Below are 15,931 nucleotides of genomic sequence, written 5' to 3'. Positions count from 1 at the left end.
TACAGTGTGGTCTTGCGTTTCTATTGTACATCGCGGCAGTGTCTGTTAGCGTTATTGGACGTTTCCGATAACGCTAGCAGTGTAACACTGCTAATAATGGGGTAGTGCTAGGAGCTGCTTACTTTAGTAATGCCTGTAATATGGGTGACAGGTCCTCTTTAAATGCTGGAATTGGAAGGCGTCTCCTGCATAAAATAGACTTGGTCCTATATCAAGAGGACTCGGCCTGTCTCTTTTCAGGTTATTGACCATGCACTAATATACAGAATATATACACATAGTGGATTGTTAAGATTTTTTTTTTTCCTGATTTTATTGATTTTTTTTTATTTATTTATTTTTTTTTGATTGAGTATTCAATATGCGATTGGTCTCACACCTGGTTCTCCCAAAGATCAATCAATCGCCTCTGGCGCTTGATTGGTTTTGGTGTTTGGTGTGAAACCACCACCGATCTTACAGCAGATCATTACCGTGCCAGTCTCCATTCCCTTGTCACATGACCAGAGAACCAGAGCAGGGTTTTGTCTAAGTTTTATTTATGTTGTGGCCCTTGGAAAACTTTCATAATCCAGGCTGTAAAATATACAGCACTTGTGTTCTCCTACACAAGTCCTTTGGGTTACGAAGGTCCTTTTTGCTGGGGCCTCTATCATTGTACTTTCATTTATGGGCAGATCTGAGAGTAAATATACAGTTTTCCTGCAGCCCCAACATATGGGAAGACTTGAGGAAAGTACAGGTTGCTATTTGTGATGAATCCTCTCTCTTGGCCAAGTAATAAAAAAAAAAAAATCTATTGATTTTTACAGCTTGCATTAGGCTCTGCAATGTACACACTTTTGTCACAATTAGACCTACAGTTTTCTTTTTTCCTTAAAAACGAAATTCCAAACCGGACACATTTTCTGGTAGTGGCACAATTGATGTAGGCATAAATCTGAGCAGTAGATGGCAGTAGTGCAGCGCTCACTTGTCTGTATACAACCCGCTATTTGATGTGAATAACTTACTGCATCCTAATAGAAAAGAATTGGAATACAGGCGGTCCCCTACTTAAGAACACTCAACTTACATACGACCCCTAGTTACAAACGGACCTCTGGATGTTGGTAATTTACTGTACTTTAGTCCTAGGCTACAATAATCAGCTGTAACAGTTATTAATGGCATCTGCAATGAAGCTTTAGTGTTAACCCCTTCACGCTCCGTGACGGATATATCCGCCATGGAGCTGTGAAGGTTGTATGAAGAAGGCTCACGGGCTGAGCCTTCTTCATACAGAGATGGGCTTTGCTGCATATCGCACCGATCGCGGGTGTTAGCCTTTTCTTTGCCGCCGGCAAAGTCGCCGCCGGCACTCTAAATTTGGCGGCGCATGGGCGCCGCCATCTTACCTCCGATCGCCGCTCCCCCGAACGTCATGGGGGGCGGCGATCGGTTGCCATGGTAGCCTCGGGTCTTCGTTTGACCCGAGGATACATGGCTTCTGCATATCCATTACAATGAGCCTGTGGCTCATTGTAATGTATAGTGAGCAGAAATGCCATATACTGCGATACAGTAGTATGGAAGTATATGGCAGGAGCAATCAGACCATCTAGGGTTAATGTACCCTAGAGGGTCTAAGAAATAGTGGGAAAAAAAGAAAAAAAAAAGTTTAAAAAAGGTAAAAAAAATAATAAAATATTAAAAGTTCAAATCACCCCCCTTTCCCTAGAACTGATATAAAATATAATAAATAGTAAAAATCACATACACATTAGGTATCGCCGCGTCCCAAAATGCCCGATCTATCAAAATATAAAAACGGTTATTGACGGCGGGGACCTCCGGAATGTCGCCCAAATGTCCAAAACGCGACTTTTACACCTTTTTAGATGACATAAAAAATGTAATAAAAAATGATCAAAATGTTGCACAGTCCTCAAAACGGTAGCAATGAGAACGTCGGCTCATTTCGCAAAAAATGACACCTCACACTGCTCCGTGCACCAAAGTATGAAAAAGTTATTTGCGTCAGAAGATGGCAAAAATTTTTTTTTCTTTTTTGTACACATTCGTTTAATTTTTGAAAATGTATTAAAACGCAATAAAACCTATATAAATTTGGTATCACCGCGATCGCACCGGACCAAAGAATAAAGTAGAGGTGTTATTTGGAGCGCAGAGTGAGTCGTAAAAACTGAGCCCACAAGAACATGACGCACATGCAGTTTTTTTCAATTTTTCCACATTTGGAATTTTTTTGCGGCTTCCCACTACATGGCATGGAATAATAAATAACATATTGGGAAAGTAAAATTTGTTACGCACAAAATAAGCCCTCACACAGGTCTGTACACGGAAAAATGAAAAAGTTATGGATTTTTGAAGATGGAGAGCGAGAAATTACCCTGCGTCCTTAAGGGGTTAATCCCAAAATAAACCAGTGTGGTGTTTATGAATGATCCTCAAGGAGATGCAAGTTAGTTCAAATAGATACAAAATTTATTGAAGACACCATTAAAAACATTTAAAACTGCATGAAAGAAGTTCATGCACACAAAGGGGAAGGTTATGATGCAACCAACAGAAAACCCTCCACATTACCCCCTGAATATAACAATGCAGGAAAAAACAAATGCAGATGTAAGGATGCATTTGTATCGTTGTTTTTTGGTGTGGATCCTCCTTTATATGTTGTTATTTGCATATCTTGCTTCCCCTCTCTCTATACCTTAAGGGGTTAATCCTGATCTTATGACAACCCAACATTTTTAAAATCCAATTGTCACATAGACCAAAAAAGTTCTGGCTGGGGGTTACAATGATAAAATATACAGTTCCGACTTGCATACAAATTCAACTTAAGAACAAACCTAAAGACCCTATCTTGTATGTAACCCAGGGACTGCCTGTATTGTATTTTCAGGCTGGAAGTCCTGACATTTAATATCTGTTGTATAATTTGTTGACATAGTTTTTATTCTTCTAGCTCTACAGGTGGCGTTCGGATCTCTTTACAGAGACGATGTCTTGCTAAAACCCAGCCGTGTCATAGCCATCTTAGCAGCCGCATGCATGCTACAACTGGTAAGTCCAAAGAAGGGACTGGCGACAGGTCCTATTTCATAGAAGAACATTATATGGATAAAAATGTAGGCTCTCGGATTTATTATTTTTACCTAGTAAGCAATTTCTTCTATAAGATCTGAAACTGGCAACTTTCTTCCTTTTCAGCGTTTTTCCACATAAAACTTGTTTAAGGGGTTTTGTGTCTCGGGTCCTGCGGCTTATTTTGGCTTTATGGCCACAGATCCTGTATATGTCTGCAGAAGGGCCCAGCGCCTATGTTGTTCAGCTCCATTTATTGACTCTGTATTCCTGTCTTGTGTATATAGTAAGGAGTCTCGCTGTGGGGCGCCCATTATAAAAAATAGCTTTTCCGACGGGCGCTTTGAACTGTACGATGGAGCCTTGGAGACAGAGCCGGCGGGAGCTAAAGCCTTACCGGCATGTAGTGAGCAGAGCTCGGCAGGACACCACGCGCAAAGTAGTGATTAAGTAAATTGCTAACCAAGCTGCTTCTCTGCCATGTTATTTACTAGTGGCTGGAGGTCCTAAAGGTGACCAGAACAATAGTTTCACACAGAGTATTCAGCCGTACCCCGATTAGACTCTCTGGAGTGAAGCGGTGCAGCGTGTATGCCTCATACACCCGCGTTATCTCATAAGAGCCGACTTATTGGCAGACAGGCAGGGATGATGGTGCTTCTCATAATCCCCTTCATATCAGATGATTGTACAGGATTGTACTTAAACAGGGTTGGCCACTTTCCCTCATATTTTTTTGTAATGTGTGCCTGGTTTGCCAGATATTAGGTAATTTACCAATATACATCTATTAAAAGTACTGAACTGCTTTTCTTGAAGTCTCCTGTCTTTTACCTCATCAGCCAGACATTCCTGTCCATAAAATGGCCGCAGATGGAGGTTCATGTGAGCAAACACCCTGCCAAGTCCTGGAGCTTATTTTCAGTAAGGTCCTGGCAGGGCGATTGTTCGTGGACATGATCTCTTTTAAGGCTTCACCCACTTGTTATAATAGTTGGACGAACCTGCACATATTTGGATGTTTTGACTGATGGTCAGGTTAAAGGCTATGGTTCTATATTAAGGACCTGTCATATCGAACTGTACATTTTTATGTAAGGGGAAAAATTTTAGTTAATGTCCTTCCTTTTTTTTTTTTTTTTTTTTTCTTCAATGAAAGGACGGGTTGATCCAGCAGTGCGGGGAGACCATGAAAGAAACCATCAGTGTACAGACAGTCTGCAGCTATTCCAGTGCAGCCGGGGTCTATGGGTTAGACTCTGTGAAGAAAAAGTAAGTTGATGCACATCTTATGTGCGTTTAATATGAATCCACAACTTTAATAAGGTCACCCACCCAAATTTTAAGCGTCAATTGCCTCAGGCTGAATATATGCTGCTGAACTACAAAGATACAGACTCTCGGTCACAGGGGGGTGCTAAACGATGCATGCTGAAGTCTCTGTGAATTTTGGCGACAATTGGGGCTGGATCTCTGTAGTACAGCAGCATGAATGCAGTCCCCCAGTCACATGATTCAAAGATGCTCCATCTTTTGAAAGTAACAGACCATGTGATCTGGAGTTGGAGTGGCATTACAATACCGTGGAAAGACACAGGTTCCTGGTCTCTGCTTCCAGAGTGGGAAGTGGGGGAGGATGCTGGCAAGTGATTCCCAGATAATGGACCATTTCCTGTAATGAAACTCCATTTCTTCCACATGCTCTGTTCTCTGTACATATAAACACCTCTAGCGTTTTATTACATTATAGATTCAGTCATAAGATTATTGAAGTTTTGGTGTCTTATTACTAACATTAAGAGAATGTGGAAAATCTTGGGAGGTCACAATGTCGGAATTGAAATCCTGGATTTTGACCTTTACTCCAGAAAAGTCATCATTATTCCTATCTCCGATGTCTCAATCCTGCACTGCCTAAAGTTGCTATTGCCTGCCCAAGAATGGTGTGTTCCAAAAACTGCAACGTCTGATATGCATCATACACCAGAAAATCTGCCACGATGCATCGGCCCCATTATGTATGAAAGCTGTGCAGTGATTGACCCGATCTCTTATATCCATCATGGAGAGGGCTGAGTGGTGATCTCCTCCTCTTCTCTGTGGTAAAGGTTTCTTTTCCTCTCACTTCACTGTCCTGACCCTGGAGTCTTTCAGCTATTTTCAGCCTTCGCTGCACGTCTCTAGGTCAGCCTTATTTCCGGCACATGGAGAGCGGAGAAGTGTGTCAGCGAGCCACGTGCTTCTTTCCTAGTAATGACCATATCTCACGTGTTGGTGTCTTCTTCTAGGTGCCTTGAGTGGCTTCTAAATAACTTAATGACCCATCAAAGCGTCGATCTGTTCAGAGAGCTCAGGTAAGTGATCTAGAAACTGAAAAAGCATATTCCTTTTGGAATTTTTCCATTTCTGATTATTCTGCACATTAATCAGAGTACATGTTCCGAATTTTGATTTAAGAATGTGTATTCTCGGCTGGCCAATAACTGCAGCCAAAACCTGAATATGGGGACATACCGGTGTCATCCTGGTATCAACACCTGGATTTTCCAGCAGTGATTTCTGGGTCTTGGCACTGGTAGTGTCGCCCACATTTAAAGGGGTAGCCCCAACTTTTCAAGCTGATAGATGGTCTGATTGCTGGCACCACGTCAGTTCGGAGTAACTGGTTTGTGTTCTTACTACTTGCACTCGGCTATCTCCAACACTCTCCTAGACAGTGAATCGGAGTGCTGGTGATACCTGAGCTCTGTGCTCAGTTATTTCCACGAGTGAATAGTTTGACCTGCTGATCAATGAAGTAAGTGAGTACAGTACCTTTGTTCTCCGCATTGCTGGGGGTCCTGTTCTTGTGATTAGAGGGGGTCACGGCTGTCAGACCCCCAGCGATCAAGTGATCCCATATCCACAGGATATGGGATAACAAGCCTTTAACGTCTTGTGATGCATCTGTACTTGTGAGGTCCAGTGATTTCTGCAGATCAGTAACAGTGTGCACATGGAACCCTAGGCACCCACTCTCCCTAGAACTAAATTAATAAAATCATAAATATGCTGGGTATTGGCACGTCCCAATATAACAAAATATAAAAACTGTTGAACCCTGTAATAGAAAATAGCACCCAAGTGTCCGAAATGCCACGTTTGCACCATATTGCAACACACAAAAGATTTAATTAAGAAAGTTCAAAAGCTAATACAGTCCTTAAAATGGTAGTAATGAAAACGGCAGCTCATCTTGCAAAAATGACACCTTGTACAGCTCCGTACACCGAAGTATGAATACGTTATTAGCGTTAGATGGCAAGTTTAAGCCTTTTTTTTTTTTTTTTTTTTTTCCGTACTGCGGGTTTTAATTATTTTTTTTTTTTTTACAAATTGTATTAACATGCAATGAAACCTGTATAAAATCGGTATCACCATGATTGTACCGGCCCAAAGAATAATTTGGAGCTTTACCTGGGGCGCACAGTGAAGGCCGTAAAAACCAAGTTGCAAGAAAATGTGCAAATGAGTTTATTCACCACTTTCCTATAAAGTAAAGGGAGGGATAGAGGACGGATTTTCTCTCAATGGGTGAAGAGATTAGATAAAGGGCAGACTTTATTGTAAGCCTCCTGTTTATTCCACCTTGATCCGTAAAAAATAATTTAAGTAGCAACATATTATTTAAAGGTTACCCGTTATTAAAAAATCACTGGTACGTGTAAGGCCTTGAGTTGTTCTTTTCCTTCATGTTTTCACATATTTTATTCTGTTCAGCAATTTTTTCTTTTAACGACGGCCATAATACAGCAGCCGATATACGGCTCCTGTAGGGATTGTCACCTATTGTGTCTAGACTCTGGGAAGGATTGATGGCTTGGACATGCATTCATACTTGGTTGCTCCCTTCTTTGTTTCTTGACATATTAGCCATTTGCGACTCTAGGGAAATAGCTGGAAAGAATCATCAAGAAACATGAAGTATTGGAAGTGTTCTATTTACCCGAAGTCTTATTTGTAAGTGGGAATGTGCTATGCAATCATTGCTTAAAGGGAAACTGTTAGGAGGTATGGGGGGAGGGGGGGGGGGGTAACACATCTGCTGTATTCTTAAAGGGCATCTACCACCAGGATGAAAGTCGGTGTGCAAATGAGCCTGAGGGGCTCCATGGTCCATAGGTGTGAACAGAGCCTGGAGCCCCTCGGGCGTCTTTCATCCTGGTGGTAGATGTCCTTTAAGGTCCTAATAATCATTGAGATGACAGATTTATATGGTTCTGCCTTAACTTTAAAGACATTTTAGTTTTTTTTAATTTGCAAAAAAGATCTTTGCATCGCCTCTCGTAACTTTTTCATGTGTATGTGACACGAGTATGATATTGGGGCACATTTACTTACCCGTCCTGTGCGATCCCAGAAAATGCATTGTCCTACCGGAATGCACATCTGCCACGATTTACAAAGATCATGCAGCCGATATCCTGCATGTGACGCTTCCCCGCTCAGATCCGCCGGAGTTCACCTTCTTCTTCCTGGTGCATTGTCTTGCGACACAAATTGAATGTTAAATCCCGCGCTCAGTCCAAATCAGTCGAATCGCCCAACGGCACTCCCCTCCCCCCCTCCCCCCCCCCCTGCCGCATGAAAGCCAGCACAGCTGCGCCAAAATCTGATCGGGGGGTCGACGCAATCCCCTCTTAAATACCTGTCACAGCAGCAGCAAATCCCGAAAGCGTTGGGCAGTCCGACGGAATTGGATCCGTGACCCTTAGTAAATAAGCCCCATTGTGTATATAATGGGGGTCATTTACTAAGGGCCCGAATCGCGTTTTCCCGACGTGTTACCCGAATATTTCCGATTTGCGCCGATTGTACCTGAATTGCCCCGGGATTGTGTCGCACGCGATCGGATTGTGGCGCATCGGCGCCGGCATGCGCGCGACGGAAATCGGGGGGCGTGGCCGAACGAAAACCCGACGTATTCGGAAAAACCGCCGCATTTAAAACCCGAAAAAGTGTCGCTTGGTGACCGCTTACCTTCACCTGGTCCGAGGTGGTGCATTCCGGCGCGATGAGATGACTTTCAGCGCAGCAGCGCCACCTGGTGGACGGCGGAGGAACTGCCTTCATGAATCCCGGCCGGACCCGAATCCAGAGCAGAGAACGCGCCGCTGGATCGCGAATGGGCCGGGTAAGTAAATTTGCCCCAATGTGTGTATGCATCCAGCCACCATGTCAGGAATGATTTCCCGTCCTCTTCATCTTGGAATTATCTATGAAGTAGGTGAATGACAGCAAATCCAGAAATGATTGATTATTGACAGACGTCTCTAAGCTTCTGCACTGCGGTGGGACGTTTAGTTTTCCTGCTTGTGATGCCTTGTGAAGTGACTGTAGACTTCTAATCCCCCAATTGCGCTATGTGCAGGCATGGAGCCAACAGTGGATGATTGGTTTTTATCTATAAATCCTGCATATTTGTGAGTACTGCACCATGCGGGGAGTCAAGGTGGAATCAGATTTCTATATACTCGGTTTATCTGTGTTTACAGCATCAATATGATGAAACAGCTCATCTGTTCTCCGGATCTACTCGTAATGCAGGTGGAGATGGATGTTTACACGGCTTTAAAAAAGGTAAGTGAGTCTTCGAGAGAGCCATCTTAACACATTCTGCTGATGTGTCTTGTGTGTTTGTGTGATTTTAGGTGCTATATAGCACCTAGAACCATGCTTCTGGTATCATTTTAAAGATTAGAATCTGAGCACCAGATTGACATATCACTTATCTGAGGCATGGACAGTTAGGTTTTGCTGGGAATTGAATCACATTTTTAGTCCATCTATCCAACAGCTCGGTTAAAGGACAGATTGACTGATGGTAGACTATTATTACACACATGCTCGTAATGTCTTCTAGGGGTCGGAACTGTGTTTATTTTATCTTGGACTGGCGAGATACTGAGGAAATTTAGCTGCAGGTGCTCAAGCTTACATCATCGCCTCCACTGACTTTACAGACTGTTTCCGCCCGTAGAGCTTGTAGATAGCTATTGAAGTCACAGTCTCTTTGCAAGCTCCATGGCTGGGACTGAGATAGTATAACAGAGTGCAGGGGTGAAAAAATGAAAAGTTGGTGGAGCCAAGAGGCACTCTGGTGATGTACGCCTGAGAGCCTCCGACTAATTTGCATATTTAAAAGAACCTGCTTTCTTCAGCATCGCGCCATTCCACTATATAATAAATGTAATTCCGACCCCTAGAATGACGAGCATCTGAGTAAAAGTAGTCTACCATCGGTCAATCTGATGATGGTAGATGTAATTTAGAAAAAAAAACTCATCGCTCTATAACAGATGATTTTGATAAATGTGCATTTTATTATACAATCCAAAATCTAAGTATCCGTGTAACTATTCACTCACAAGAACCTTCATCAGACACAAAGATGTGAAACTCCCTGGTGATCTGCCGTCACTTTATTTGGCACAAGTAATTGTTGTTGCGTCTTGTGTTTGTAGGTGTTTTCTATCTGTCTTGAGGTTGGATTATACATAGATTGGTTAAAAGCGGAACTGCCTTGTTTTTCTCGGTTAAATGTCTTGGTAACCGCGTTGATTACCTGAACATTAAGTTTTCTTAGAAGAACGTGACCGGACACTAGAGGAGAAAACAACATAAACCATTGCTCAAGTTATTGCGGCTCCATTACCATTCTACTGCCATGGGCCTTATCTAAGTTTTACATAGCATTTTTGCCCTAGGGTGTCTCTGTACTTTAACATTACCACTAGTGGATAGGACTGACGCATAATATTTCTTAAGTTCTTCCACCCCCATACAATTCAATACTGCATCACGCTGTGCTATTGATGTGAGCCAGGAGACCAGGCCTGGAGTTTCTTTCTGTTCTGACTAGTTTAGTACTGAGGAATAATATGGACCTGACGGGATTATCCCAGGACGTCCATTTCCTATACAGGAGGGCTGTGATAAATGATGAAATGCTGAGGGCACCGCTGATGGGACTATTACTGAACACAAGAACTCGGACCGTGAACCTGACCACAGTAGATTACTTTGTATATACTTGAGTATAGGCCTTGTGTGCACGCTGGGATATTTATGTAAGTCTTGTACCTGGACCCTGAAGCCTTTCTTCATAGGGGTTTATTCATACTGTGCTACAAAAGAAATATATATATATATATATATATACATATATATATAATATATGTGTATATATATATAATATATGTGTATATATATGTATATATATAATATATGTGTATATATATATAATATATGTGTATATATATATAATATATGTGTATATATATATAATATATGTGTATATATGTGTATATATATATAATATATGTGTATATATGTGTATATATATATAATATATGTGTATATATATATAATATATGTGTATATATGTGTATATATATATAATATATGTGTATATATGTGTATATATATATAATATATGTGTATATATGTGTATATATATATAATATATGTGTATATATGTGTATATATATATAATATATGTGTATATATGTGTATATATATATAATATATGTGTATATATGTGTATATATATATAATATATGTGTATATATGTGTATATATATATAATATATGTGTATATATGTGTATATATATATAATATATGTGTATATATGTGTATATATATATAATATATGTGTATATATGTGTATATATATATATAATATATGTGTATATATGTGTATATATATATATAATATATGTGTATATATGTGTATATATATATATATAATATATGTGTATATATGTGTATATATATATATATAATATATGTGTATATATGTGTATATATATATATATAATATATGTGTATATATGTGTATATATATATATATAATATATGTGTATATATGTGTATATATATATATATAATATATGTGTATATATGTGTATATATATATATATATAATATATGTGTATATATGTGTATATATATATATATATAATATATGTGTATATATATATAATATATGTGTATATATATATATATATAATATATGTGTATATATATATATATATATATATGTGTATATATATATATATATATATATATATGTATATGTGTGTGTTATATTTTACATAATACAAGTGGCTGCTGGGTATTTAAGTATCTGGGAGAGGGTGCTTGGCATGTCACTAGGTGAGGGCGGAGGCTGCGTCATTAGCGCGAGGGGAGGCAGCCGGCCACGTCATTAGCGCTTTCTCACCCTAGGCTTGTACTGAAGCAATAAGTTTTCCCAGGTTTTTTGGGAAATTGCGTGCATCTACTTATGTTCTGGTCATCTTATACCCCATACTTACATGGAATATGTAAGGAAGTTAAAGGGAACCTATCAGCAGAAATTGGCCGAATAACCCACTAACCGTATGTGGCCAAGCAGCTGAACACTTTCAATATCGTGTTTCTTTCATGCGCCAGTGTGAAAATCTACTTTTAAAATGAGATGAAAGGTGGTTGTTTAAAGAGGTGAAGATTTTAACACTGAAGTCAAGCTCTCTCCTCCTCAGAAAGCCCCTTCACTGTATTTGATGGTCCTACATCCAGAGACATCACTAACCAGATCTCCTGAAGTCCGATGCATGATGTCAATCACAGAGAAAATGGCTTGCAGATCTCCACACCTTGACTTCATTATTTCATACAACCAATTTAGAGCTCATTTCAAATTTTATTTTCTAGATGCCATCACCACACAGGACCATGAAGGAAACAAAAACTAGAAAGTGTTACACTGCTTGACAATATTCTGGTAGTGGTTTATTAGGCCAATTGGTGATGACAGGTTTCCTATAAAGAAATGGTAGTCCATAAGTGCAAAGAGCCCAATCTAATTGAAGAGTAGAGGTTCCCTACAAAATTTGTGTGGAAACAACTTTCTTCACAAAGGGTATACATGATGAGGATGATCAGAAAAATACATTGGTAGTCTGGCGATGGGCTGACGTCTTGTGATCACACTGTCCGCTTGTTTAGCTGAAGGCGATGATCCTCAGGCCTTTAAAACTGGCTTCATGTCCTGGAAGTCCTGATTATTGTGGACAATAGGACACTAAAGATGGTCAGCTCTGCGCTTGTTCTTTTCTATTGTAAGATGACTTATTTTGTCTTCTCCTGCAGTGGATGTTCCTGCAATTAGTGCCTTCTTGGAACGGCTCCTTAAAGCAGCTCCTCTCCGAAGCGGACGCCTGGTTCACCAAACGCAGGAAAGGTTAGTAGACCTTGTCTTGTGTAAGTCTTCACAACATAGCACACATTCTGTAATATGATTTCAGGACTTTTCTATTTTCCGTGTCAACTGTAAATCATGTTCTTGATCAAATGTCTTCTGTTTCCTTAGAATTAGAAGATACTGGCATTACCTTCCTAGAAACCGAGCAGGGATGCCCTTTTGTGCCAGTTTTCAAGCACCTGCGTATGCAGTACATCATCAGTGACTTGGCGTCGGCAAAGATAATTGAACGGGACGCTCTGATCCCCTCAGGTAGTGTTTGCCGAAAGTGTTTCGAATCTGCAAAGCAAGTTCACGGATATGGGGATAGGTGTCGATAAAATGTCGCACAACTGTTTGCAAGTGTGAAGGCAAGATGCATAACCCACCGGGGCCCTGTCTGACAATTTGTCATATTATGCATAAGATTCGCTCATGTGTAGACTACAGGGTGAGATGGCTGTGAAATGATTGATGAAATGTATGAGCCATACATATACATATATATTCATGGTCATACATCTTGTAACTTGTGGAGTACAGATACTGTAATGTCTCTGTGGAAAGCAGAGAATCTGGTAATTGTGTGTCGGCTATTGAGATTGATGTAATGATGTGGCTACAGATTAATCGCTGCGCCAATGAACATCTGACTACTAACACGGCTGGGGTGCCCTCCTGTCCCTGGGTATTGTTCAGTCACAGTAACCTTGGACGCTTTCTGACGCTTGTTTTATTCCGTTGTAGCAGAGGCGCAGCTCCTGCAGCCGTCTTGTGGTTGCTTGCACAACGGGCGTTAAATGTGTGAAAAATGAAATAAAAAGCCAGTATGGAGTCTTCCTCCCATGCACGGTGCGAAGGTGTTACATCAGGAAATTTCACTTCTTGGCTCTCTTGCTTTATTAAATTTTCAGGCCAAGTCTTGACATTTCAGCGGTAACTCCCGGCAATATATGTATCGGACTGTGTGTGGCCCATAGGATCTAATCAGGATTCTTCTTGTATTTCCTGGCCGCACTGCAAAAAAATTACTAGAAGTTCAAATTCACATGTTCTACCATGATTGTTTAGAAACTGGAAAAACTATTTTTTTCTCCCCTGTCGGCTCCACCACCAGGGACTTCCATACAAAACTTTTGCTTCTCTATTTCACTCACTTTTACAAAGATTTGGAGGCTTCACATGACAGACAAAAAAAAAATTAGTCTTGATTAATGATCTCCTATTAATGTTTCTTCATTTTATCATTTTAGGTACATTAAAACAAAACACTAAACAAAAAAATGATAGGGTTTATTTACTTAAAGGGGTTTGCCTGTGAAGGAAATGTTATATGTCGGAAGCTTTTCCGATGTATACAGTGAACATACACAAAAATTAGGCAATGTGAACCCAGCCTTACATGGCCCACCTTATCAATGAACAAGATGTGTGACTCTCTGAATGTGAAGGCAAATCCCGAGGGCAGTATGAGGTTGGTTGAATTCAGATCTTACAATCTAACCAGACACTTCGGTGGCTAGCACTGCAGCCTTGCAGCGCTGGGTTCAAGTCCCATCCAGGTCAATATCTGCGAAGAGTTTGTATGTTCTCTCCGTGTGGGTTTCCTCCCACACTCCAAAACATACTGGTAGGTTGTTAGATTGTGAGCCCCCTGGGGACAGGGATTGATTTGCAAACTCGTTATCTGTATGCGCTATATAAATAAAGGAATTATTATTAGCAGGGGTCAGGACCCTTTGGATATATGGGAAAGCTACCCTTCTCATAGCAGGAAGCAGAAATGCCCCCACAACCTCGCACCTTATCACAGCTGGTATCTGGATTGATTATTCAAGACTCAAAGAGAGAGCAGCCAAGACTTTTTTGGTTTACAGAAGCAGCACATCTTTGTTTCTGGGCTGTTAATACATATACAGGTTGGAGATTGTCATCCACACACAATAGCACACTACGGAGCAACTACAGGGGGCTCCAGTAAACCGGCGTTATTGTATGTGCTGCGTTCTGAGAAGCGACGATGCTGTGAGGACTGACGGCTTATAACATTATTTATTATCTCTCAAGTAATGACAGTAAGTTTTCCTATGATGTGTCATAAAGCAATGATCCGCGGTTTCTCACTTCTGTTGATGCTGATGTAGTGGAATTGTATAATCCGTTATTTTATGGCAGAAGTCCATATTTGCATACTGCAAGTATTTGTTTTCAGTGCTGTTTTGGGTATTATTTGGGCTGGTCATATCTGGGCTTCTGTCTCTTAGTTTTGCGGGGGCTGACAGTGACGAGGGAACAGAAGGACGGCATATGTTCTCGTTTCAGTACAAAGAGCGAGCAGTCTTCCAGTTTTATTCAGTCGTTTTTAGATATTTTCTTACTTTTTAACCACATTCTCTGTCTTGTCCACATTTGCTTTGTAGATAAAGGGTTTTTATGGCTCAGCTCTATATGATGGATCTCTCACATGGCACAGCATCAATCCTTCAGCTTGTTACGGTCTATGACGCTGTTCATTTTCTGTTAGGTTTTCTTGTTTGTGGCAGGTTTCTGCTATTTGGATATTCTTGAATCTGACAGCTATGACAGAGAAGTAGGAGTGAGACCAAATCCTCCGTATTTGATCAGTGAAATGTGGACTATCAGTTTTTCTGTCTTGGTTCTATCCTACATATTGTTTCTGTAGTCAATAATAATATTAATTCTTTAATTTATATAGCGCACACAGAATATGCAGCACTACACAAGAGTTTTGCCAAATCAGACCCTTTATAATCTAATCATCCTACCAGTATGTTTTGGAGTGTGGGAGGAAACCCACGCAAACACGGAGAGAACATACAAAATCTTTGCAGATGTTGACCTGGATGGGATTTGAACGAAGGACCCCAGTGCTGCCTGTTGAAGGGGCTTTATCACCTCAGTGCTTGATTTTTACTCCATCTTGCTGGTCGTTCTGATTACACTACAAGGTGTGGTCAGACAATTTTGCCTGGTGTAGAATGGCACTGTAACCTGCACTAGGACACAGCCCACTTGCCATGGAGGTGGCGTAATTGCCGGGGGCACAATTCCTGGCAATGCTCAAGATATTGCAACAAGTTTGTTCACCATTGCAAGCCTTGATGTATCTACCCCAGAGCGAAATTCCGTTTCTGGTTTTCTGGTTTTCACATCTCTACTACCTCTGTACTACCTCCTCTGGTTTCCAGCATCTCCATACAACATATGATGTTGCATTTGGGTCCTTATTTTTTAAGTAACCATTACCTTCTAGGGGGAAAGTGTTGACAAAACCAGTGAACGTTGCTACTTTTTCTGCACGGAAGCTTTGTACTAATGATCTTTGTTTGTAGGTTGGGTTCTCAGAGCGATAATTTCCTTCTTTGCTTCTCTTTGCAGAGTGGTTGTCGTCGGTGTACAAGCAGCAGTGGTTCACAATGCTCCGCGCGGAGCAGGACAATGACACCGGGTGAGTGGCCGCAATTGTGGATGCAAGAACATGGCATAAACTAGTACAATGGCTTCCAGGAGGGGGAAACAAATTGTTGATTCAAGGTATCGTTAGCTGA

The 15,931-nt window shown here is 40.8% G+C and overlaps 1 protein-coding gene across 1 annotated transcript in view; it reads left to right on the top strand.

Annotated features, from left to right (window-relative positions):
- The window catches only part of GMCL1 (germ cell-less 1, spermatogenesis associated), a 61,106-nt gene that overhangs the window by 26,472 nt on the left and 18,703 nt on the right, over positions 1-15,931 (top strand). The window contains exons 5-11 of the mRNA XM_072148858.1: positions 2,978-3,075; positions 4,256-4,368; positions 5,385-5,450; positions 8,631-8,715; positions 12,272-12,362; positions 12,492-12,635; positions 15,762-15,831. Of these exons, the coding sequence (XP_072004959.1) occupies positions 2,978-3,075; positions 4,256-4,368; positions 5,385-5,450; positions 8,631-8,715; positions 12,272-12,362; positions 12,492-12,635; positions 15,762-15,831 (667 nt within the window). The remainder of the gene's footprint in view (positions 1-2,977; positions 3,076-4,255; positions 4,369-5,384; positions 5,451-8,630; positions 8,716-12,271; positions 12,363-12,491; positions 12,636-15,761; positions 15,832-15,931) is intronic.

This window comes from Engystomops pustulosus, chromosome 4, assembly GCF_040894005.1.
Source record: "Engystomops pustulosus chromosome 4, aEngPut4.maternal, whole genome shotgun sequence".
Classification (NCBI taxonomy): domain Eukaryota; kingdom Metazoa; phylum Chordata; class Amphibia; order Anura; family Leptodactylidae; genus Engystomops; species Engystomops pustulosus.
This window is presented reverse-complemented; position numbering and strand designations above follow the sequence as displayed.